Source organism: Poecilia reticulata, linkage group LG6, assembly GCF_000633615.1.
Source record: "Poecilia reticulata strain Guanapo linkage group LG6, Guppy_female_1.0+MT, whole genome shotgun sequence".
Classification (NCBI taxonomy): Eukaryota; Metazoa; Chordata; class Actinopteri; order Cyprinodontiformes; family Poeciliidae; genus Poecilia; species Poecilia reticulata.
This window is the reverse complement of record NC_024336.1, coordinates 28,863,991-28,890,628: the sequence shown is the minus strand read 5'-3', so window position 1 is coordinate 28,890,628 and position 26,638 is coordinate 28,863,991. Positions and strand designations below refer to the sequence as shown.

The window sequence follows — 26,638 nt, the reverse complement described above, 5'->3', positions numbered from 1 at the left end:
CTTGTTAAATTGGTTCCACTTTGTTTTATTCTGGTGCTATTAATTAAGATATATTTTGTTCTTGAACTTTTAATCTAGGCAGTTATACATGTTTACAGAGTCTCAGGGCTTCACTGTAATTTAACAGAAGGGTAATACATGAATGATCAAATATTTAGTCAGAATTATCTTGTTTTGTTGTTCTTTTCTTTAAGAAATGAGAAAAAGGATAGTCTTTTAAAAAGTGTTGCTCCTGTACCTTCTATAATTATCCACCGTGAAAAAAGAAGGTTTAAGTGTTAAATGTTCATGGTGGAAACTTTCCATCACATCTCTAGAATGTCTCATCAGTCGCTTGAAGCTTAAATATGAAACAGCGATGTGTAACGCTTCTTGCAGCTGAAAGTCAGAAAACCAGAGACAAGAAGGTATTTTTTCTGTAGTCATGAAAACAGTGGCTTTTTAATGTAAACACTACATTCGATTGGTTTTTCCAGCACGGACATCCCACATGAAATAACAACCATTCACTAAAGAAGAGTAGAGGGAGAGAAAGAGAGAAAAAAGCTGCACAGAAAAAAAGCATTCACTGGGTAAAGAACAGAACGAAGGTAAGAAAAAAATAAATCATGAGGATAACAGGAACAGAATGCAAAAAATAAAACAGCTTCATCGTGTCATTATACACAGTTTTTTCTTTTTTAAAAACTAGAAATCAAGAAGGCAAGAAAGAGAGGTTTCTATAGATAGATTGATGAGGGGGAAACATAGATCAGGTATGAATAAATAAATTTCCAAATCTACTCATTGTGTGTCTGTGTGAGTGTGAGTGAGTGTGTATGTGTGAGGTGAGAACTGTGCTTTTCATTATAGACCTGGAAGGTGTGCACTAAACTGAAAAGATAGAGAAGAAGAAGGAGCATGACTTTATACAGCGCCGATGTGTTAACATGCGGCATCCCTAACTAGCGGATGCAGCCAGAAACGTGCTCTCCCCCACAAAAAGAGTGTTTTTCTTTTATCCCCCCCAGAAATAATAAAAAATAGATATTGTTATAATATTATATTTAATCGTTCTGAGTCAGGCTAAAGTGAGGAGACGGTTCTAATGCAGGGAAACAGGCAGAACGGTAAAAGAGGTGGAGCTTGGGCCTGGGGGCGGGGCTTAGGGACGGGGCACAGATCGGAGCGTTACAGCAACACCGGGTTCTCCGTGGTTCCTCGTCAGCTCGCCGTCCAACCGGAACCGCCCACCAAACATCGGCTCATGTAAAATGGAGAAAGAAAACGTTCCGTAGCTACAAATCACGAGAAATCGTCATGATGTCGGTCAGTGTCGTGGTGAAGGCGGTTTTTCTCTGGGAGGTTTTTGCCCTTTGTGTCGCTGCAGGAAAAATCTAAACTTTTCTTCACTTCAAAGCTTCACATGTGAGCTGTTCCTGCTCGGAAACTTCAACTCACATTTTTCTGACATATTCTCATAATTCATCCCTCACCCCCCATTCAGAAACCAATCAGCTTTCCCCTTCAGTTGCTGCTTCCACATTTATTTATTTTTTTTATTATTTTTCCATTTAGTTTGCACTTTTTATTAAGTGTTTTTTTCCCTCATAAGCAGCTTTATGCTTTAAGTTTTAACAATTATCTGGTCTTTTTTTTTATACAAAGTTGAGTATCTCATGCTATTTGTGTTGGGAATGGAAAAGAGAATGACAAGGACAGGAGGGGGGAAGGGTCAAATCCCGACGCCTGGGCGCCATGCAAGAATCGACAGCGAGGAACGAGAGGATGGCGGGCGATTGGTCAATAAATAAATTAATAAATTAATTAGTTTTCTTAAATGGACAATGTTATTGGGTTATTATGGGGAGGAAGGTAGAGTTTTACCTGCTTCTAAAAGCGCAGCTATCTACAGCGCAGTGCCTCTGTTACACGGCACTGACGATTCAGTCAGTAAGCGAGTTTCCTATTGGCTCTCGAGTACGGCTGTGGTCAGCGGCTGGCCAATCACAAAGACCAGATTATGGAAACAGGAAACCAGGAATCCTGGGTGGAAACTGGGTCTTGAATGTGAAGATGTTAAAAGTTACTCAAAAAAACAAAAAGAAAAAAAAAAACATCTTAAAATGTCTTCTCAAATGTAAACAACAAAAATAATCAAGTCAGTTTTAGCAGATTTCTTTTTACGTTCTTATCCAACTTGTCAGGTGCATTTTAGTGCCGCTCACATATACACATATTTCTGCAAATAAAAAAAGTATTAATAACCCGCAAAACAGCCCAAAATGACCAGGATTAAACAGGAAGTACAGCTGAGAGGTGAGAAAAATCAGTGTACAGACTCAATAAATATACACACGATCATCAAAGAAATAAAACAGCATCATCATTTTCAAAGAAACAATACATAAAAAAGTATGCAAGAAAAAAAAGTACAGGCTTCGGTTTTGTTAACAAAAAAAAAATCCCACAGTCGACCACGTGACGGAGCGGCAACAGAGGCTTTCCTCAACTTTGTTCAAGATGTTTCAAGGCTGCAGGTTTTGGGGTTTTTCCTACTAAAACTAATTTTGTTTGCTTGGCAACAGACCCAAAAAAACATCAGGGGGAATCAGAGCAGAGAGGACACAAGAACTAAGAACATTAGATAGATTTATATATATATTTATATTTATATGCATGTATGCCTATTTTTTTTTTTAATCATCCTCATTATTAATATGTACCTAGTTGGATTTTTGTTGTCGTTTTTCTTTAGAGAATCATCATCATCATTATCATCATCGCCATCATCATTTCCACAGCAGTGCCAAAGGAACAAGACAGAGGAGGAGGAAGAGGAGGAAGAGGACAGGAAGGATGGGAGAAAAGTGGTGGGGTGGTGGTGGGGAGAGGAGGGGGGTCCAGGGTGTGTGTGTGGGCGCGCTCAGTACAAGCCACACCCTCGAAGGTTGTTGGCGATGATGATATCGGTCACAGCATCAAACACGACCTGGATGTTCCCCGTATCCGTGGCGCAGGTCATGTGACAGTAGATTTCCTTATTTGGAGAGCGGTTCTTGCTCTCGAACTGTGCTTGGATGTAAGCTGCCGCGTCTTCGTAGGTGTTGGGTCCTGGACGAGCAGAAAGCAGAACAAAAAAACTCAATTTAAATGAGATTTTATCAGATTTTACGTTAAAATCTGCCTGTTTTGCAGAAGCTGCTCTCGGTTCAGTTGCATGTTGATGTAGTCAACTTATAGAACAAGTGATCACCAACAGTTGAGATAATTCTGCCATCCGCTGATCGTTCTCCTGCTTTTAACTTTCTATTTTCATGAACATGAAAAATAATCCTAGGTCAGTTCTTCCGTTTCTTTCTGTGTCTGCTCTGACTTCTCAAGCCTCCAGTCGGTCGTGTCAGATGGTTCTGGTTCTGCTGGAGGTTTCTTCCTGTTAAAGGGGAGTTTTTCCTCTCTACTGTGGCTACATGCATGCTCAGTATGAGGGATTGCTGTAAAGTCAACAACTCAATGTAAGCGATTGTCGCTGCATCCAGGAGGAGTAAATGCTACAAGTCACCGACTCGGTCCAATCTGCTGGGTTTTTAAATAAAAACTTTAAAAACTATTCTGAATAATCAATTGAGCAGAATGTTCTGTTTGATGAGTAGGATGAATTGGAACGTATGCATGGCTGAATCAAAATGATTTTTTTGTAAAGTCCCTTGAGGCAGTACTTGTGAACTGGTGAATATCTGTTAAAGGTGACCCACTATAAACCCTTGAACAGGTTAGGATAGGTCTATGGTCTAAACAAAACATGGTAATTAAATTAGTTTGCTCAAACATCATTGTTAGTCTGCTCAGTTCTACCCATTTTGAGCTCATTCAGGGTCTCTTGTCACTGCTGCTGCTGGCCACGCCCATCAACTCAACATAAAGAAACCTGCGAACAAACGTACAACTGTACATCTTTGAAAAGCAGAAGTGGAGCCTCCTGCACATTCAACACGAATGCAGCAAGTGGTTTCTGGGTGATAAGTCAACAAAACATTTAGTCTTTTCCAGCAGCCATTGTACAACGCACAGCGGTAAAACCAGCTCAACAAATGCGGTGGAGCTCTGCTTAGGTTGCTAGGTTACGGAGCAGTTCCTGCTGATTTGTGATGTTACATTCTGGGGGGTTTTGAAATCAGACACCAAAAAGCATCAACTTATTTCCAGAAAACGTGCTTGGTTTGTTTTTAGAAGCAGTAGAAACCCAAATGAAAGTACAAAAACGTGCAATATGTGACTTTTACATAATACTTTCCCTCTATGGATGCAAAGCTGCCAAACCCTCCAACTCCACCTCAGCCTTTCTGTCATATAAAATGAAATCAGAAAAGTATTTCCAGTGATCAGAATGAGGAGTGTTCAGACCTTTGGCTGGACAGAGAGGGAGAACGTGACGCAGCAAAAAGAAAAGGTGGCAGCTGTCAGAGCGGCTCAGTGTGACTATCAGAGCAGCGTGAGAGACGGGTGCGCCGCTGTGAGTGTGTGAAGAGGCTTATCATAGCGCACCACGAGCGTCTATTACTCACTGCTTTTATCCGTCACCACTACATCTGGCTCCCACTTCCACGTCAAGAAGTCTTTCTGCTTCCCTCTGCCGTTTCTGCAGACTCTCACTGCCAACAACTTTCCTCTCCTCCCTGTGCACACTATCATTTCTCCACTTGTGGAAATGCAGTAAAGTAAATCTCTTCTTGAAGTGAGGTTTTATGTCCCTCCAACCATTTCGCTCTCCCTCTCTCTGCTGGAAACTAACTTGCAGCTGTAATCATACCGCAAGATTTAAAGTGGCACATTTTTCAGACGGTTTATAATGCAGAGACAGTAAATCCACATCTGAAGGTCCCATGCACAACTAATGCCCTCAATCAGGCAGCTGTTAATCAGAGAACAGACCTGAGGGTTTTAATTTCCAGGAAATCTCACTCAGACAGTAAATATCAGACATTCATGCTTTCGTATCCAGTTTGAAATGGGATCAGGATGTCCACACGGCTCTCTGACTGAACAATCTTAAGGTTAATTTAAGGTTTTAGGTCAAGAGTTTGATCTCCAAAGATGGTTTGCCTGTTTGCTAAAAGCTGTTGGAGAAAACTGATTTTCTGTCCCAACAGGAAATATGAAACCATCACTGACAGTCGGAACCGCTGAAACATAAAAGCAGCAACTTGAGCTCTGACCAAAGGCGATGAACGCAGCTCAAAGTTTGGGCAATTTATTTTGCAGTTTTAAACAGTCAAAGTTACATTTGTAAGAAAGTCTGAATCAGAATCAAACCATTTTGAGAAGTGGAGTTATACTGGGCCAACACTGCAGATACAGGATGCATTTTTCCAATATTTCCTGCTAAATATTTCTTAGTTCAAAATCATCAACATTTTCTATTGTAAAACAGAGATAATCATTAAAAAGTAAATTATTTATCTACGTTCCTAAGCAATACAGACATCTTCACCCTCCTTTGCCAAACTGGGATGATTCTTCCTGAGGTCATTTCACCTCCTGCTGTTTCTCCTGAGTCTTTAAAATATGGGACTGGCTTTTCCAGGGCTGAATAAACATGAAAAAAACCCAACAACATAAAACTGAATGTGGAAAACAGCTTGTTCACCAGACTCTTAAACATATTCCTTTTTTCTAAAGCAAAAAAAGACTTTATAAGGTAAAGTCTCAGAAAAAGTCCTGCTGGCCACAAAACCGACGTATGACAAGAAAAAAAAACCAGGTACTAATAATTTTGATGTGACCATTTCTAGAATCAAGAACTTGATCATTTGGGAAGGTAAAGTGGTGATTAAGGTGCAAAAAAACCCAAAACGTTCTTTATGATCCCCATCAGGAGATTAGTGCATAACCTGTGAATGTGAAGCTTTAATGTTTGCAGCTTGAAACTGCTGGCAGCATGACCGTCATAAATTCAGGCTTGAAATAAAGGTATTGTTTCAACAATTCAAGCCTCAACATCTCCAGATCAGGAGACATTGGAATGAGTTTCTCATCAAAGAAACCTTGAGGGTCTCATTATTTCAGCAGATTAATGGAATAATAAAACTGTCGCCTCAAGAAAAAAAATGTAAAAACCTTGATATTGTTTTTTCTATTGAGAAAACGGAGCTGTTATTGAAACAATAATAAGTTTGAGAGTTTATTTTCTCAAAATAAACAAACAACCTCAAGGTAACGTCATCTCCAGCTAATGAGATAATGAAACATTAACATGCAAAACAAACTCCAGGTCATATTTAGAAAACTAAATCTAATGGCATAATTAAAACAAGCATCACATTTATCATCTCAAAATTATTCAAGTCAAGAAAACTGTAACCTAAACAATCTTAACATCACTTAATGTCTACATGCTGATGGCAGTAAAGCATTTCCATGTCAAATTAATTTCTTAACTCCATATTATAAGCTTACAATTTTTGACAGAATTAATTTAAGATCGGCTCAAAATCTGTTTATGAGTTACTGACTGTGAACTTTTCTATAATAATCAGTGCTGTAAATGAAAAGGTGTTTACGTCTTTCATTTTTTGTTTTAGAAGTCTAAGGTGTCCAAAATATTTTAAAATCAGAGAAAGATGAGCTGAGGAAAAACAAGTGTTTTTGCTCCTGCACGTAAGTTGTAGCTCATTTGGCAAAAACAAATAAAAACTTCCAGCTACTCTTGAAATCATATTCCCTTAACAACAACACCAATACCACTACTACTACTACTAATAATAATAATAATAATAATAATAATAGTAATAATAATAGTAAAGCATATTGTTTAACGATTGTAATTGTGGGGACACAGTTGGCCACACTCCTGTCTTGTAACAAGAAGGTCCTTGGTGCAAATCCCAGTCTAAGGTTTTTCTACATTGAGACCTGAACTAAATGCCATCATCACTTGAAAACTGTTTTTTTGTATTTATTGTTATCGTTGTTTAATGTTAATGTTTATTTTAGGACCCAAAGCCTTTAAATGTGACAACATCCCTTTAAGAAATCATCATCACATGGCTCTTCTATTAACCCTTTAAAGTTTTTACCAGCGTTGCTCTGAGAAGTAACTCCTATAACGAGCTCAGCAGATGCACAGTTCTATCAGATGTTTGCTAATTGATGTTGGCTAGTCTGAAGGAGCTGAGTGGAGGAGGAGATGCGTCTCACAGGCGGAGCTAAGTCCCAACACGTGTTTTTCACAGCTGAATGGTTGCAATGGAGATTAAAGGATTTCTCCAAAATGCATGAAAGAATCAAGGTAGCACTCCAGGTATGTTTTTGATGAGGGAATAACATTATAATAATGTGATACTGCCTCTTTAAGTGAAAAAAAATCTCTCACCTGTGTACTCTGGGAAACAGATGCTGAGTGCAGACTTCTTAATCTTCTCTGCAAACAGATCCTTCTTGTTGAGGAAGAGGATGATGGAGGTGTCGATGAAGAACTTGTTGTTGCAGATGGAGTCAAACAGCATCAAAGACTCGTGCATGCGATTCTGCAGACGAGGAAGAAAAGGAGTGGGGAAACGGTGAGAGAAGCGGGAACAAGCATGAAAACGGGACGAAGAGGACGTATGACGGGGAAGATGAGAAAAGAGGAAATTCTCAAAGTTAACAGCAAAAGTGAAGATTTACACAATAACACGTTACTATTAAAAGTTGAGCGAAAGAGTGATGAGAGAACAAAGAGGGAAACTTTTCTCTAGAATTAATGCTTCAACATTTTCCTCAGCCATTATGCTGCTCTCATTTGTCTCGCACTCAAACAAGCGGCTGTTTTACTTGTTTACGGAAATCCTTTGTTAATAAATAATTACAGCTGTGGGAAAAAAAGACAAACCCAGAAAAAGAAATCGGAGGAAGAGAAGCGAAGAACGCGAGCAACACTAATAAACTCCTTGATATCCAGCAAAAACATTTTAGGAGGGAAAATAATCACACATCTCCGGTTGCTCATGTGGTGCTTTATTATCATTGTCTCATGTATAAATACAATGTTCAATAAATTATCAACAGCGAGGGAGTTACAGCACAAACAGTTTAGCCCTTGCACACATACAGTATATACACATCCATATACAGTTTGTGCAGGTTTTGCAGTACCTGGACAGTGTTTACAGTGTTGGTTGGCATGGAGATGGAGTTAACTTATGGTTGGGTCATGGGTGTGATGAGAAAAGGCACAGTTGATGCTCCGGAGTCAAATCTGCTCTAATGCAGCCGGGAGACTTCCTGCAGGAGAGCGAGCGACTCCTCGGCTTAAGTGCTCATTACGGCAAAGTGAGACTGAAAATCAGAAGATAAGGGCATGCAAGCAAGGTCAGGATGGGAGCTGCTCTGGAGCTAATCAGGGAAATATTTGGCACTTTGGTTTAGTTCTTCATCTGTAGCGCTGTGGCATAGCAGCAGCTTGTTGTGGAGGGAAAAAAACAAACAAAGAAAAACGTGGCACAAATGCAACCATTTCTCTGCTGCAGCCATGCAGCATTTTTTTCATCTGAATTTAAGATCTACACTGAGAAATGACAGATAAACTACATTACCCACAAATCCCTATTTTATGCAGCCAACACAGATTAGATATTTACTATCAAAGATCAAGCTTTTTTTTTGGTCTTGGCTGTTTGGCCCCAACACACACGTCTACACACAGACACACTGATTGGCTCATTGTTCTTCTCTCAGCGCCGTTTCCATCCTATTAACCTCTAACTGCTTTAGTGCTACAGTGCGGTACTTTATTTCTAAGAAACAATCGGATGTTCTGGAAGGTCAAGCTGAATGAGCAGATCACACTGTTTAATCAATACAAACATTATAAGCTGCTACGAAATGTTGGTTCTTCACTGTTTATTAAAGAAAAAACTTTCTACACATTCTATAATGTATAGATGAGCAAAACTCAAGGCTTGTATTTATAATAAAGACATACATTTAAGTTATGTTTGGAAAAAAAACTGACTAAATAAACTGTAAAAAGAAAACTCCCCAAAGGTTTTCACTAATAAACTTTTAATTGGAAACTTTGGGATGTTTTGCTCCATTTCCTAATGTAATGTGGACTTTTGTGAACCATAAACTGCTTTAATTTAAACAATGGACGGCTTTTTTTTCCAATTAAAAAAAGTCATAATAATTACTGAATAAAACTAACAATGAAAATATCAGAACTTTTTTGAATCCTGGCCGGTACAGTCCGTCCCTGTACCTAACAAAGCAAAACATCATAGAAAAGTAATGAACCCGGACATGACGAGGCAGAACAACGTGAATTCCACACCACTGATCCCAGTGGTCACACTCCATCAAAAGTCACACATAATTCTGCTTCTTTTCCTCATGTTTAGACCCAGGAAGGACGCCAACCGATACCGCATGAGAGAAAACAGTGAGACGGCAGCTTTAGCTTAAAAACATAATGATGATAAAGTGAAATGACCATCAGAAGGTGCATTTCTGGTTCTGAAGCTCAAATGTTTCTCACCAACCCTGCTTTCAAATTACAACATAGCTGCAGTGTGTATAAAATCAAATACTAGATACAGTTATAAACTGGTTATTTGACCTGATAAACATTTGAATCTTAATAAATCATTCATACAAACATTGCTCATAAAATTTGTTACTAAAAGTGATAAGCAAGTTACTCAACATTTTGAAATGTCTCAAACAGGTTTGATTGTTACATTATTTTCAGATTTAAGAACTAGCAACTGGAGTGCAGCATAAAGGTCATGTTTCCCTGCAATGAAATGCAAAAAAAAAGAAAAGTAAGGTAAATATAGGATTTTTTTAACGAGTTCAATGTTTGGTTTCCTGTGAGGGACTGGTGACCTTGTCCAGAGTGTATCTGACCCTGAGAAGATTCCTGCAGAATCCTTCTGTACATCCTGATTTTAAAACCATTTATCCAAAGTTCTTAAAAACCTTTAAGCTTTTTCTGGGAATCAAAGGAATCAATAGGAGCCACATTGACAGATGCATGTACAACTAGGCCTGTCACGATAACACATTTTGCTGGACGATTGTCTAAAAAATTATTGCGATAAACGATAATATTGTTTCAAGACCTTTTGACACTGATTTAATGGAAATGACTAATAATACATGCAATTTCCTGATAGACACACTTTAATTTCAAAAGAACACGTAACACTGCAACTGATAAACTAAATAAACAAAACAGCCAAAAACAAAAATAAAATGGATTCTCAGTCTCCATTAACAAAAAACGTGCTTGAATAAAAACTAAACAACATAAAGCCAAAGTGGAAATAAATACTGCATTCAACCAAAAGAGTGCAGATTATGAAGTCTGTATACTATATTGGCCTTCAGTAATCACTAGATTTAAATAGAGAATCTGGGCACATCCAACTACCTAATGCAGTAGTTCATACTACACCATTTTTTGCCCCTATTTTCCCCTTATGACAACCTTAGATCGTTGGCCGATCTAACCGATCATCCTGCAGTGTGGTGGGTTACGGTAGATCGTCGTGGTCGCTCCGATCTAAATCAGGGGTTTTCCCCGTCTGGGAGCTTAACGCAGCCTGTTGAATGTGACAGGTAGCCAATCAGAAAGCGCGGATTCTCCTCCGCGCTTTCTGAGGGGAAATTATGGAGGGGAATCCCAAACAGCTGACTGCGCAACCTGAAGTCCAGCGGACATTGGAGATGATTTGTGCTATCATTAATGTTTATTCAACATTTCGTGCAAAGAATATAGAAATGACAAGGGGAGGAGTTGGAGCCAAATTGCTACACAGTTGATAAACCCGGTAAGTTTTCAGCTGTTCTTCGTTAACGTGACATAAATGGGTTATAATGATTTTCATTCAGTCAGGACTTTACGCTGACTCTAGCCACATGCATCACAGGTAGATTCTAGTAAAACATTGATTATTGCCTAATTTTAAAATTAGTTAACTGGACTTGTAGCCTTTATTTTGTGCCCAGGTGGCTGGACACCACACGGCACGACGAACCCGATCGAACCGTTATACCTGGGATTTCTGTCGGCTAATGTGTCTCTCAGGTTTTGGAAATGGGCCAACAATCAGCCGACAGCTTGTGTAATGTGCGCTGGACATTAGACTAAGGAAATGAGGAAGGGAGGGTCAGTGGAGAGCACCGGAGCTGAGCCTTTTCTCATTCAGGGTCATCAACAGAAAGAAAAAAGGCCGGAAGAGACGATAAAGACGATAATTATTAATTGATTGATCGTTTATCGCGACAGGCCTACAGCATCAGGCAAACCAAAATGACTTAACCACATGTCACTTCAGAATGTTTCCAATAAACCAGAGACTCTAAGACATCTGCAAAGACATTTCAGTTCTGGAAAACAATCAAATTTAACCAAAAATATGCAAAATGCTTAAAGCTCACAAACACTCTAACTAATTTAGATGTACAAAACGCATATTAGATAATTTAGGTTTGAATTTTGTTTATGCTGTGAACCAACTGGGGGTAAATTAATAATACTGATCAAGAACAGCTGATAAAACACCTCCATGTCATTCAGTGCTGCCAGAATCGAGGAGATGGAGCTCAAACAGCATGTTGTCACTTTCTGCTGCGAGGCAAATAAAAATGAAGACTTTTATTTTATCACTGTGAACTGGAGCATACAGAACATGGAAGATTCAGCAGGATATCTTCCTCCAACTGGTGACAGCTCTTTATGTCAGGCACTAGAAACAAAAAACTAACAAAACTGATAAACTGCGCTCATTTGCCAGTACCCTCTTTTATAGCCTTTTCTGGCTTAATTCATTGAGATTAAACAACAACAAAAATGTTAAGGCAAAGTTTAACAAGATCAATGTTTGTTGATGAAAAATGTTGCCAGTAAAGTGCATTATCTGGATTTGGAGACCCAAGAATTTAGTTTTCATAAAAAAAAAAAACATGCAACTTCCCCTGTGGATTTAGATGGAAAGTAATTTTCATAAAAAGGTAAGGAGAACTTTATTACTAAATAATTTTAATGCACAGAACAAACAAAACAAAAATAATATAAAAAAAAAATCAAGAATACAATTATTGTTGTTATTCTACCAAGACATGTTAAGAACACAGTGCATCATTATTCTTACGCACAAACAGCAGATTTTCTGTTTGCCAAATCAAGCAGCATCCATCAGATGCTTTTAGCTGCGAACGATGGGAACATTTGGCAAAGGAAGGTGTGGCGACATTTTAAAAACCCCAGGGCTGTTCTGTGCGTTCAGTGCATGTGTGGACACTTGCCTGTGCTGCTGTGTGTGTTTGTGTTAGCGTAAAGGGTAGACAGGTGCCTTGCGGGTAATTAATCCACAGATACTGACTCCACCACTGCACCCCTGAGCTGATGCCGTCTCCCAACACAACACGTACACACACGTTTGTGAGCTGACCTTTCCTGTTCTGTTAAATGACACACACACACGCACACACACACCATTAACTGTACGCAATCTGCAAACACACACAGACACAGAAAATCCACAAGCAGAATCACACACAGCAGGCCGATCAACAGCCTCGGGGAGCTCCGCCGCTAATTAGGAAATTTGGCGCAGATGTGGAAAGATGAGCTGATGATGTCATCTACCTGTTTAAAAGTGAGGCAGAGGATGGGAGTGATGAAGCACGAATCACATCAGACACTTTCAGTAGGGGTGGGCAATATGGACTTAAAGTTTTAACACAATATTCTGTGGTTCTGTTGTGATAATGATAAAAGTGACGATAAGAACTTCTCTAGTTGGTAACTTTATGGCTGTGACTTTTATCATCAAGTGCGATTTTTATTACTAAAATGCCCACAGTAACTGCTTTTAATCATATTTTCAAACATATGGATATTTATCAAAACTCTTATTGAATAGTGGAGAAAATAGTAAAAAGAGAAATGTTGACATGAATAGCTATGCTTCCTTTACAAATGTGCAAAAAACTGTTGCTGTTCCACTAAAGTGAAAAAAAATAGAATTTTGCTACTGCAGTGTTTCCATTACAAAAGAAACACAATTAAAATCACACGTGAATAAGTTTGTTCACGTGATAAGTTATTAAAAAAACATGGCCGCTCCATTATCCTCCAACTACTTCCTGTCGTCTTCTTCTTTGTGGTTTGTGCCTGTGGCAACATCCGATTGTTGATCACGTGAGTCGTGATGCATAAAAAGTTTTCTATTGCAGTTCTGAAAAATAAACTGATTTTGATAATACCAAAAAACCTCATAGCGCCAAATCTTTTTACTGAAAGTTGAGTTTTTGCAGAAGTGGTGTTTTCATAAAAAAAAAAAAAATTGACATCTTGTATGGCCGATGAGAAACGCAAGTAAAAGATATCAATTTGAATTTTATCACAATAAATGATAAACGATGTGATAAACGCCCACTCCTACCTTCATGTAATAATCTTTTCTTCAATCTGAACCCAAACCCAGCCATACACTCTCTCCAGGTTTCAGTCTTCCAAAGCTCAGCTGTGTTTTCACGGCGGACAGCAGGAATGTTAGAGAGCAGCCTCAGATAATGGCTGTAGTCTCAGGGCGGGGTGAAATCGATGCGTCCATCCAGCCACTATCGGTAGCTGCCGGGCTGAGTCAGCTTTTCTAGCCCTTTGTTTTAAGTGGTTTCATAATGGAGTCGTTCACACTGCAACATGAGGCAATGATGCAACCTCCTCCCAGCTCAGATCCTGTTTTCCTCCTTTACATCCTAACTGTCTACAAATGAAAAGCAAAAACACACAATTGATAATTATGTAATAAGGAATGTTAGAGTTGAAAGTATTTAACATGGTGAGATTTTTAATAATAACGTTCTTTGTTTAAAATGTGGTTGATTCTCAGGTCTTATGTCTCATATCAGAAGCCAGAGGAAAAACTAGGCAAAAATGGTTTTCATTGTTAAAAACCATGTAACTATGCAGAAAACAGCGTAGAGAAAAGTGTGGCATCCCTGCAATTCATAGGAGATATGGACCACAACTGCCAATGAATAGCTAAAACATCCCCTGAAATGCTTGTAACTCCCTACTTTAATAGTTCAAACACCAAATATACCTTAATATATATTAATACAGACAGTGGAAACCGTCTCAACACTACCGCAGAACATCAACCGTTTTCCTCATTTCCGCTCTCAGGAGTTACAGCTAATCTGTGTCAAGGAAAAATAGGATTGGCTGCTTTGCAAACGATGTCAATGAGCATTATGTTTAGGTATTTTAGTTTCTCAAGCTTTTCTTTTGAATAATTTGGAGTCACATTCCACAAAAAATCCATAAATATAAAGACGTAGCTAATGTAGGAGTGTTCAAATAAAACCACAGACATTAGCTTACGTTGTCTTCAGAGACTAGCTAACTGTGGTAGCAAAACAACCCAATTTTCTGGTTTGCTATTGTGTTCAATCTCTGTAGCAACAAAGATAGCAGAGTACTGTGTGTGCGACTGATTCAATGAAATGCAAAATGCAGTAATACAAAAAAATCAGGTAATTATAGGAGATAAGATTACACGAGCAGCGGCCATGTTGGATTCTGAACAAGGTTGGTGAGGAATCTCGTGATATGAGGCCAAATAGGATGAAGCATTAAGCAATGGAAATTTCTTACAACACTATGTATGCATTAATGGCTTATCTAACAAACTTGTTAAGCTTTTCTCACAATTGCCCCTTTGCAGAATGAACCAGGACACCGTTGTTTGGTATAAAGGCCTGAGACAGAGGGGCTGGGACAGGATTACTGGGAAGGTCAGAAAAACAACAGTGGTCCAGGACTAAACAAGCAGAAGTTTCAGCCAACCAACCAACGAGTTAAATCAAGCTGGACCAACAGTCTGCTCTGTAGTAAAGGAGGACATCATTTGACCAACTCTCACAGGATGACCAATCAAAACAAGGTACCACAGAAGTAAAAGCATCCGGTCAGTACAAGCCGCAGCCCCGCAGGTTGGTGCCTATGATGACGTCTGTGACAGAATCGAAGACGAACTGGATGTTGTTGGTGTCCGTGGCGCAGGTCACGTGAGAGTACACCTCCTTGGTGGGCGACTTGTTCTTGCCTTCGTACTCAGACTTGATGTAGGCAATCCCATCTTCGTAATTATCTGGACCTGGAGAGGACATGAAGCAGGAGTTACGACCAGTTTCAGATTTTTGATTTGTTTAGTTTTATTTCGTTTTGACTTTTTGTTTGTTTAATTCTGTTACTTTTATATGAAACTAACTGAATTAGTTCAATTCAGTTACTTTCTAGTTTACTTTATTAGTTTAGTTTTAGTTTAGTTTTTATTACTTTTAGTTTTTTTCATACTTTGGTTAATTTTTAGGTGCAGAATTCAAAAAGGTTGCTGTATTTTATTGTGATACATCGATAGGGAAATGAGTTCTCAACAGTATACATTGTTTTCATAAAATGTAGTTGATTGTTGAACAACAGACTCTGGCGTTTTTTCGCCATTTTTCAGACCAGCCATCATTTTGTGGACTGGTGTAGGAAGAGTAAGGAGTGTTGTCATTTCCTGACAGTTGACATAAACGGCTTGTGCGAAAAAAAAAAAATCCACATCAGTTTGAACGACTAATGAATAAATCCAGAGACACAAAAACAAAAGATATTATAATTCTAATTTCAGCATATTTTAGGAATATATGCAGAATATAGTCCCAGCTAGCTTTCTCCCACTTAATGAAAATGTTTTGGTTGTCTTTAGTTTATTTTTGATAACTTTAATAGCCTTGGTAGCTTTTAACGCGTTTTTCATCCGAATGTTTAGATCCGTGAGCCGCCTCCTACTTCTCATTATCCCCGTTTTTCCTCCATCAGCGCTATTTTGTGATTTTCTTTCTGAAAACCGAACCTTTGACTCTTGAGCTCAGCAAACATTGTGCTGAGGTTGTGCTGAGCTGGATGCCAGCGCGCTTTAATAAACGTGATGCATGGGCAACTTTCTGAGACAAACTGGAGCTCTGAGTTTGCTCCAGTAAATGGAAAGTGATGGACATTAATACGTCCCGTTGTTGTTGCCGCAGTGCGCCGCTTTCTCCTGGATTCCTAAGATAAACCAGCAGCTACAGAACGAAGCTCTGACAGTTCTGACAACCTGAAGCTAAAAACACTGGAGCCATTATTTGTACAGTGAGTGTGGTGATCAGTTTAACACCGGAGCCAAATCCACTGTGGCTCCTTTCAGGTCCAGTTCATAATTAGCCGTTGGGGCGAGCGTCACCTTCTGCCAGCTCTTGGCTCGCTTTCCTTTGTTCTCGTGCTTTTGGGATGAGTCTGAACTCAGAGACTGGAGTCATTTTTGGTCCAATGTCTCGGTGGCTCTTGGCCATCAGCAGCCGCTGCCTGTCTGCTCCGGCAGGAAGTTGGTCGGAGAGCGGCTAGTGGGGAGGGATGAAGAGGGGAAGGAACAGCTTTGGAACCCTAATCCCTTCTTTCTCACAGTCTTGCTGCTTTTTGTCTTTCTGTACCCTTTTTTCCCACAGTTTTTTTTCTTCCTAATTTTCCTCCCACTCTCAGGCGCTTTCGTGTTTGGTTGTTTTGTCTCGTGTTTTCTCGTGTCTCACACAAACTCAGGCCCTGGAAGTTTGGACCCTGGAAGCCCTGATCTCATTCTCTCCTGCTGTTTTCCTTTTTTTACTCTCTGTAACTTTCATCCCTGGTAGGATTCATAGTAACATGAACCTGCAGCTCTGTTGTCTAAAATTTAGCAAATATGTCCTCCTTTTTGTATAAAACGGCCACTGTGATTACTCTCGACTTTTATTAGTTGTAGGAAAGTAATGAAAAAAGAGAATTCAAATTTAATTTCTATTTATAAAGGTTTTGCTTTCAGAAAAATCCATACTTGAAATTTAAGTATATTATTTAGCAAAATGTTACTTCTCACAACTACCTGCTCAATTAGATTGTTTTTCATTTGGGCTCTTAATTAGTCTTAATTTATTAGGACTGATGTTATTGTAAATAAAAAATTATTTTAGCATCCAAAAACAAACAAAAACTATCTACAAATGAATTGAGAGTTGTTTAAATTGAACCAAAATATTAAATTAATATTCACAAAGAAATAAAGGTCTTGTTTCCATGGTGGAGAGCCACCTAGTGGTTTAAACTGAAAACTGCAGGTAACTTAAAAGCTCATTTCTTTAAAAAATTGGATTTTAGAAAGTTTTTTTAAATTTTTTTTATATAATGAGGGAGTAATGTCAATAAAATGAGGAATAATTCACCAGATTAACAGATTTTCTTTGTCTTTATAGCACAGAAATATTGCATAAATGTTATTCTTTTTATCTGTTATTTTTATTCCTCCTATATTTGTGATTAAAATCTGTACGCTGAGCGTGTGCAACTGGAGTCAGATTCCTTATTCGAGCTCATAAAGCAGCAGATGCTAAGATGGTTCACATCAGTAAAATTTGAAAAAATATTCCAAAAATAGTTGAGCAAAAGCCCAGAGATTGGGATTGTCTGTTTTTTTTTCTGGAGGTTAGGCAGTTTGGTGACTTTCTAATGTTTTAACCAGAATCCAGCATAAAGGGAAGAGTCACTGTGAAGGATGTACCGGTGTATTCTGGGAAGCAGATGGTCAGCGGAGACTTGACGATCTTGTTTTCGAACAGGTCCTTCTTGTTAAGGAAGAGGATGATGGAAGTGTCGTTAAACCACTTGTTGTTACAAATCGAGTCGAAGAGCTTCAGCGACTCGTGCATGCGGTTCTGCAGGAGAGAGATCAGAACATGTCAAACGGGACAGAACTCAAAGAGACAAAAACTCCAAACTGCAGAATATCATGACGTGTGCAAACGACACGTAATCTGAGCTCAAGGAGGAACTGTGATAAAAGCTAAAACCAAAAAGCAGAACAGAAGTTTGGGGGAGTTCCTCGTAAAACCACAGTTTGTGATCCGAGTTTGTTAACATTTTGTATCAGCATGCAACATTCAGAAATGATTAGCAAGACTCACTGGCAGTGAGCTTAATGAAGCCATGCATGTTGAGATGTTAGCTGTGTGTTAGTCTGCTCTAACTGCGTCATGCTAAACTTAACGAACCCTGTGAAGTTTTCACCAGTAGGGGCGCTGCTGAGCACAATTCCCTCATGTCACAACAGTTTGATTGAACCTGACTCGTGAATCACGATCAATCAGCCCAGTAATTAGTGAAGGGCTTTAAAAAAATAACTTTTTAGAAAAGTTTTAGGGTTGTAAAAATTAAAAGAAACTCGTTTTTGTGATCAAACCCCTGTTATAGTGAATAATTTAGGAGAAACTGAGGCTAGGGGTGTGGATGCACCACAGACAACTAACAAAATGAAAGCAATCATTTTTAATATCAACTATTAAAAATAACTATTTTTAAAATGTAATTTAACTATAATTATTTAAGAACAAGTATTTCGCAAAAATGGTCAAATATGCACACAATAAGGACTCACTAATACAAATGTAAAATTATTTTGAGGCTCTTATTAACAGATATCTTCAATTAAAGTTGAAGAAGCGGAAATAAAAACATGGACGTCGTCCTCCTTGTTCAAAACTAGTTATTGGAAGGAAGAAGGTGAATTTCCAGCTTCTGAAAATTCATCTTCCCAAAGCATAAAGCTTTGGTTATTTAGCATAAAGCTTTGGGAAGATTAATGCTTTGGTATTATTTTGAAACACTACAATTAAAAAAGAGAGAGGTGGGAAATCCCTTCTTGACTACAAAAACAGTGAAACTTTATAGGAGACCGAATATGATTGGGGCTTTGTGTATAATTTTAACCTTCTGCTGTAATAAATCCAACTTGTGGATTTATTACACAATATGTTGCCTAATCACCTCACTTTGAAAAAGGAACAATTTAATAAATCAAATCATAATAACATGAACTGCATGTAGTTAAATGATAACAATAACAACTCCACAGGGTTCTAATGTAGAAATAAGCAGAAACATTAAGAGCAGATGTAAAAGCTGCTAAATTAATGTTGGAGCTGCTTTGGTTATTTAGTATCAAACCTTGTTTATTACATAAAACCAGAATACTTGATTATTTTTCCTTTTACAAAATTTCTCATGCTTAATTTGTGTTTTCGGTGAATCATTGCCACCTAATTATCCACATTGCATTAAAATAAATGGTGGATTAAGGAGAAAACTAACAAGCTGTTTCAGTGATTTTTTTTTATGTGACAGGTAATGAAAACAGACAGATTCCTTCAAACTGTGAGCTGGAAGCAGTTTCTCTCTGGTTCTGATCCAACATTCACTTGAGGAGAAAGAGATCGATGGGATCCATCGACCAGATTCATGAGAAACGACTGTTGGAGTTTCACAAACCAGGAAAAGGAAGAAGAGAGATCTATTAATAGAGATGCAGCTTTTCATTTCCGATACCAATATCTGAGGTTTATCGATCTGATACAGAAAAACAGCTGAATTGACTTAAAACATTTCTTCTTTTTTTTTTTTAAACACATACATGTACTAAAATAGGAATTTATTTGATAATTCTGCTCCAGTACAGCTCACGTAAATACACCAACAGCTTCACAAGCTTGGTCAAAAATGTAAAAACAGCTTTAATTTGTTTTTAATTTGTCAATGCAATTAGGAATAAAACAGCCAACGTAAAGTAAATAATGAAGAAACTGAACTACAGGGTGACTACCTTGGTCAAACATGTAAAAATAAACTGCAACAAATCTACTTCCAAATGGATCAGAAAGTGCAACTAGGATTTGTAAACATAATGTGAAATAAATAATAAAGCATAGAATTAGACCGAATAGATCTGCCCTTATGGATCGGGAACATTGTCGCCGATACCCGATCTAGAATGTTTTTCAATATCAGGACCGATACCGATATTAATAAGGAATCGGTGCATCTCTAGCTATAAAACAGAGTAAACAGCAAACACAGAGAGGACCTGCTTCCAGCCGCTAAGGTGAGTGTGTCGACCTATTGGAGGTTTTCATACCTGGCTGTGGGTGGAGCATCTGCATCTGACAGCTGATTGGTTAGAGAGGACAGTCGGTGGCGACAGTGACAAGAGGAGTAGAAGGAGCCAGAGATGCTGCAGGGCGGAGCTCAGAGAAGGAACAGAAAAACGCAAGGGACCCGCCCCCCGCGTCCGCTTCCCCTCCCTCCTCAACCCGACATGCTAACGCTAACACACATCCGGTGCTGCAGAGAGAGTGTTCACAGGGCAGGAAGGCAGCGTTCACAACGAGCAGTCGTCATTTCAGAGAACACGATGAAGAGGAGCAACGACCAAACACAGTACATGCGCATCTGAAGAAGAAGGAAGGGAGTGACAGAGAGTAAGTGGTGCAGGGCGTGTTTGTACCAACAGACACCGATGGGAAACCAGTCAGAAGCTGGAGGCGGAGCCTGTCAGGAGCTTTTACTGCCTTTCCCAACAGAGAAAACAAAACCAAGCAGCTCAAAACTTTCTGGAGTGAAAGGTTTTAATATCTGATGGTAAAATATGATCCTCCAACAACAGAATCATGAAAGAAATTTATAAAACGGATAAGACTCAATAAATTAACGAGTAAGAATTTTATAAAAAATTGGAAGACATGTTTTTATATTTGTCACTGAAGCCAAGTGTAAGAAGGACTCAAAATGAACTAAATACGTTTAGATGAGATTATTTTTTCTCTTTTTTTGAGAAACTGATGTTACCTGAATATTTTGGTCTTATCTTCAGAACTTTCCATCTATCATATTCCTCACAAATATCATACCTGTGCAATGTATTTGTACGAGTTCTTTCTTTTTTAAGTATGCATTACAAAAATTAAGTTGAAAAAAAGAACAATCTGTTTGCTGAATAATCTTTAACAAGTTTTGTCTCACTCAGAAACAGATATGAACATTTTTAACAACTTGATCTTGTGAATATCATTTCTCAAGATGTTGAACATTTAATGTTTTTGATAAAATAGGCAAAACTTTGAGCAAAACTTTCCCCTTAAGAACCTAAAAACACCTCAAGAGTTTTTGGTTTTTAGTGTTTTTCCTTTGCACTCTGGTAGCCAAGCAACAACATTTTGTGACAAAATTCACTGTTGCCTAAGTCTAATCTAATAGAGTAAGAAAATAGTCCACCTCTGAATGGCCTAGTCAAAGTCTGACTAGCAACCATGCTAAAAATCGAAACAAAACAGTGTAGCTGAATCAAAACTGCAATGTGAAAGACTAGTTCCTAGTTATCACATTTTATGGCAACTATTAGGTTGAAGGGGCACTTACTTTTTTTAACAGAGGAAGGAATGTTTAAAGTAGCTTTTCCATAAATAAATGACAATATTCTTTGAAACTAGCCTTTTTATAAGCTCTGAAATATTCCGGTGTGACAAAAAAACAGCAGACATATGAAAGGAGCCAAATACTTTTGCTCTGCACAGCAGATGACTAATCCACTAAGTTAATATGCAGCTGAGTTTGCTCTTCAGTGCTGTGACACACATCAGCTCTGTTACTTACCCCACAGGTCCTTTCACAGGTGTTTTGACATTATAAAACTATACACCTCCCTTTGACTAAAGTTCAGCCTGTTTGCATGCAAATGTTCCTTTTATGAGTCTAATTATTGAAATACAGAGACAGGAGGCAGAGCACAGTTAACAGCTTGCAGCTCTGTTTCCTACAGCAGCTTCAGGAGCTGGTGCTAAAATCTAACATTCTGGTCCAAGATTTAAATGGTTTATAGATTATTACTGCCTGAAAATATCTCCTTTAACTGATCCCAAACTGTTTTGGGAAAGAGAGACCGTTGACCTGAAAAGTTCAGCGTCTTGCCAAAAACTACACAGGATTTTACTGGGAGCTGAAAAGGTGAAAGTCGTGTATAAATTCTGATGTTGGAGAAATATTATTAGAAATAAAAATCTGAAAAGTCTGCATTTGAATTCAGCTGCATTTACTCTGAAAAATGAAATACTGTACAGCTTCACTAGCAAACAGAATCAGAAATCCAGCTGTTCTCTGAAGGCATCACATTTTACCAGAAGCCATGTGAAGAACACAGCAAACGTTCCTCTGGTAGGTTCTCACATCCCGACACCAAAAACTAACTGTGGCGCCGCACCAAGAACTACTGAGGGAAACGACATCATCAGAAAACATCAGAAGACACTGAGCGCAATTTCCTTCTTCACAAAACATAAACAAACCTACTGCGTCAGATTTTAGCAGTTATAGGATTTATTTTTTGTCTTTGGTAAAAAAAAACACAAACCATTTTTCTTACTATCATTAAACTTTTGTGTGTGTCTAGGTTACATTTACCCAGAATGCCTTGCGCTGTAGTCTACTTCCTGCTTTTGGAGCGGTCTCTGGTTCACTTTGTGTTCACATATGTGATGAAACCACAGCAGAGTTCACCTCAAATGAACTGAACCGAGGCTTTTAGGTGGACCAGAGTTCGCTGTTTTGTTGCGCCTCAGAGAGTGATTAGCATTCACACTTTAACAAACAAACTGGACTTTAAACAGACTGGAGTTGAATTAAAGCGGACTGAACCGGGCTGAAAACAAATGCAGACCAAACTTTTCAAAAATGTATTTGTGAAAAAAGATGGAAACCAAAATAAATAATTTTCAAATCAGTACAATTGTTTGGTTGGAAAACACCTGAACCAGAACTCATCACTGAATAATAACCAGGAGTGAAAATGGATTCAAATCCATGTTTCCACTGCTTCCTTGCCGTTACAGGCAGATTAGCAATATAAGAAATGTTGCTTGCCAATTAAAACTCCAGCAGAGCAGTGAGTTTAGCGAGCTGCCGGATCGGGTTATGTGTTGCTTCCTCAGTCCAATTACTGGAAGGTCCTTCGCTTTTTCTTCCAAATTGTGGAATATTTTTGCTGAACTGGAGGCTTTTGGTAGTAAAACAGAGAAAAGGTTGGAGCCAGGAGGAGAAACATTTGTCTGCTAATTAGAACTCCTACTTTATTTCTAGCTTGGCGATAATAAAAATGGATAACAGAATGAAGATCGGTTCTGTTTAAAGTCTCACAGTTTTGTCTCACTGCAAGTGCCTCAGTTTACAGACGTCTAACAATCACAGACGCGGCTGTGATAAATGAGTCAATACAGTTCTCCATTTATTTCCTCCATGATGGATTGTTTCTCCCTGTGTGGTTATGAACCAACCCTGGGATTCTAATGACGCTGACTGCAGGCGACGATTCTCTCCGTTACTGTTTAAAATGTCATCGAATGACTTTAAAACATGTTCACAGCACTAGCTGCACTTCCATTCACCTTGAAATTAACTGGTTTCTCTGCTGTATCGAAATTAGTGTCTCTTGTAAAACGGCAATGGAAATGATTTATTCTCATCACGAGTCACATGATCAACAACAAGATGTTGGTAACAGGAAGTGGTGGGAGGACGATGGAGCCGCGTATTTTTAAATGACTTATTGCATGAACAAACTTATTCGAATGTGTTTCTTTTTAAACATAAACAATAGAAATGAAAAAATTTAGTTTTTTCGACATTAGTGGAATACTGACAAAGTTTTGCTCACATTTGTAAAGGAAACGCAGCTACTGACAGATTTTTACTTAAAGTTAACCTTTAATTTAACCAACATGCTTCTTCAAACCAGAAAGTACGATTAATATAAGTCGGCTTGAATCTGTGGATGGAGCAAAAGATTAGGGTTTTGGCCAAGAGGCCTTCCAATGTCAAGGACTTTGAACTCAATGCAAACAATAAATCAAAATAAATGAGCAGAAACATAAAAAACTTGTCACGTATCATTAGTAATTTCATTAAAGGATATTGAGAATTGTATAAAAATTACAGCTGTTACACATTGTCTGCCATGAGTATAAATCATTATTATTTTGTTTTTCACAGCCTTTTGCATCATTTCAGACGTACTACATGGAGATCTGAGCGGCTTTACCCCCTCGACTCAAAGTAGGCAGGTTGTTTAATAAAATATGATCCTGTGTTTGTATGACGTTAAGCTTTTGGATGCTTATGTGGGCGTGATATTTATATATATCTTATATTTCAAATTTATTGCAAATGAAAAATGTAAAAGTATGTGAACATTTTGGATTCAGTTTACCATATCTGAGTGTACAATGATGCAAACATGTAAAAGCTTTATGGTTTGAAAGTTTAGAAAAGCAGAACGGGGGCCTGATTAGGATTTCAGAATCACTGGTTTAGTGAAAAATGAGGGTGCAAAGTGGCAAAGGGCTGAAATTATCCTGAGATTTATTGATCAGATATTATTTCTGAATGGAGACTCTGCTGCTTTAGGTCAGTAATGACATATTTTACCTTCAAGATACTCAGTAAATCCTCATTAAGGTAGAAAGGATTGTGAGCGTGTTTACTCTGTGATCAGCTCTTGCAGCTCTGAATGAACTTTGATCATTTTTTTAAAGCGTTCTCTGTAGAAGAAATGCTTATTCCTAAATTCTGGAGACATTTATCCTTTCCTGTCTGAAGCCTTTCCACAGGTCGTCTGTTTACTGTCGGCTTATTCAACACTTTCTACGTTTAAAACACACATCGCGTCTATTTTCAGAAACGTTCCCTTCTGGAATAACTGAACAGCAGCAGACACTCAAATATATATGGGTAGAAAATCAGAGTTTTTATCTTTATGTTCATCTTTCAGATAAATTAATTACACAATGTAAAGTTACTATTGAGACTAACAGCTTCAAAAATCCCCTTTCAATAATATTTATTGGACACATTTATGTAATCCTTAATTTTTTTTTCCTGACTACTGAATAAGCCATACAGGAGCATTTTCACATAAGCCTTTTTATTTGCCAATAATATTAATATATTTTAAGTTAGTCACAGATGAAAATAAGGCTACATGTCGCTAACGTGCAAACATATCAACTATTAGAAATAATATCTGACTTGTCAGGTGTTTAAGCTGTTAAAACTCACTAAGTTACAAACAGCTATTTGGCTCAAGGGGATTTATTTGACTTCAAACCACATTTATAAATGATAAAACAGTTATAAATAAAGCTAGATGTAAAATATTGTTGCTAATCTAGGGTTAGCTGTTTCCGGAGTCGAACCCAGGCTCGTCAGGTTCTTACCGTGGTTTCGTCCTCATGCAGAACCTGGTCGTATCCGCTCAGAGCCACGCAGAAAATGATGGCCGTCACATCTTCAAAACAGTGGATCCATTTCTTCCTCTCCGACCTCTGACCTCCCACATCAAACAGCCTGCAGGGCAGGAGAAACAAATACAGCAAAATAAAAGGTTGTGTAGGTGCAACGCTGTCTATCTTCCCCTTTTAGCATCTAAAAACACAGTTCCACTCTGGAAACTGTTTACACTCCCGATTATCTGTGCTGCAGAGATATTAAGGCCCTGAAACACCTGAAGGGTCAGGCAGCTCAGCTTGAAGTGAAAAAAGTGGATTATAATTACACACCCAGGCTCCAGTGTGCACATAAAGTGTCAGTAACATGTAGCTAACTCTCCATTAGCAAGTTGGAGAAGTTGAACAAAACACTAAATTGTTAAACAAGAAAAGACAGAAACTCCAAAAGCAACAAATGCCATTAAGCAAACAAAGATAAGCTATCTTAATTATTTGAATAATGCAGAACACAGAATTACTGAAACACAAGTAAAATATAGAATAAAAACACAGTTGACCTGTCCATCTGGACAGCTTCACATTTCCGTTGAGTTCAAAGATTTTTGAGACTTTTGGAGACTTTGGAGCGTTTCAGTCAACACTGGAGTTCCAGCATGAAATCCTGAAGCTTCATCTATTGTCAGTATATCTGATACTTTGACACAGTTAGGTGTTCCTCATTAAAACATTAAGCTGCCGGAGAGGCACAAACAAGAATCCTGCTGAAGATTTTTCAGAGTAAACTTTAAAGCCGAACCATTAAACGCAACATTAATGGAGGTGTATGAATATATTTGAGCCTGAATGTATATATTTGACTGGATGTGGTTAAGGAAAAAAAAAATCTGCAGTAAATTCAAGGCTGTGAACAAAATCGTTGCCATGATTTATTTTCTGCAAAAAGAACTGAATTATAGAGCAATTATAAATTTTTTTTCTCATTTAAATGTTCTTGTAAAACCATTTATACAGATACGCACTATTTTTTATAGTGAAGGGATTTAAGCGTAGCTGGAAAAACCAAAACCTGGTTGGATTGCTGAAGAACAGCTAAAACTATGAAGTGTTTGAACCGAGAGGAAAATGTCTGAACAACAGATGTTCTCCATTACGTCATTTTTGCCCCAGCAGAAAATCACCCAGCCTCACTGTGTTGTGTTTTTGTGGTGTTGGGAATGAGAGGCCTGAGTCCGGAGAGAAACGGAGCCAGCCGTGTGTGTGACAGGTCTAATGGTAGGCAGGCTGACGGGTCCCACCCGTTACAGGAACAGAGGAGCCTCCCACTCCCCACATCACCACCAATAATAGCAGCCCAGCTGGAAATCTGCCTCTGAGAGACACACAGCGGCGGCGCATCACAACCAGCGCAGTGGAGAAAGAACCTCGATCAGCAGCACAAACAAGCATATGAGCCTGTCACAATAAATCAACAAATCGTGTGACAAATTAAAATGAGTTGTTAAAGAAA

The 26,638-nt window shown here is 38.4% G+C and overlaps 1 protein-coding gene across 2 annotated transcripts in view; it reads right to left on the bottom strand.

Moving 5' to 3' along the window:
• Positions 1 to 408: 408 nt before the first annotated feature.
• The window catches only part of LOC103466722 (guanine nucleotide-binding protein G(o) subunit alpha), a 107,339-nt gene continuing 81,109 nt past the window's right edge, over positions 409 to 26,638 (bottom strand). The window contains exons 6-8 of one of the 2 annotated variants that reach the window (XM_008412506.2): positions 25,120 to 25,249; positions 7,352 to 7,505; positions 409 to 3,093 (exon numbers count right to left, since the gene is read on the bottom strand). In XM_008412506.2, the coding sequence (XP_008410728.1) occupies positions 2,906 to 3,093; positions 7,352 to 7,505; positions 25,120 to 25,249 (472 nt within the window). In that variant the 3' untranslated portion in view covers positions 409 to 2,905. Of the gene's footprint in view, positions 3,094 to 7,351; positions 7,506 to 13,071; positions 15,129 to 17,588; positions 17,743 to 25,119; positions 25,250 to 26,638 lie in introns of those variants that run through there. The other variant, XM_008412507.2, reaches the window with a different exon arrangement.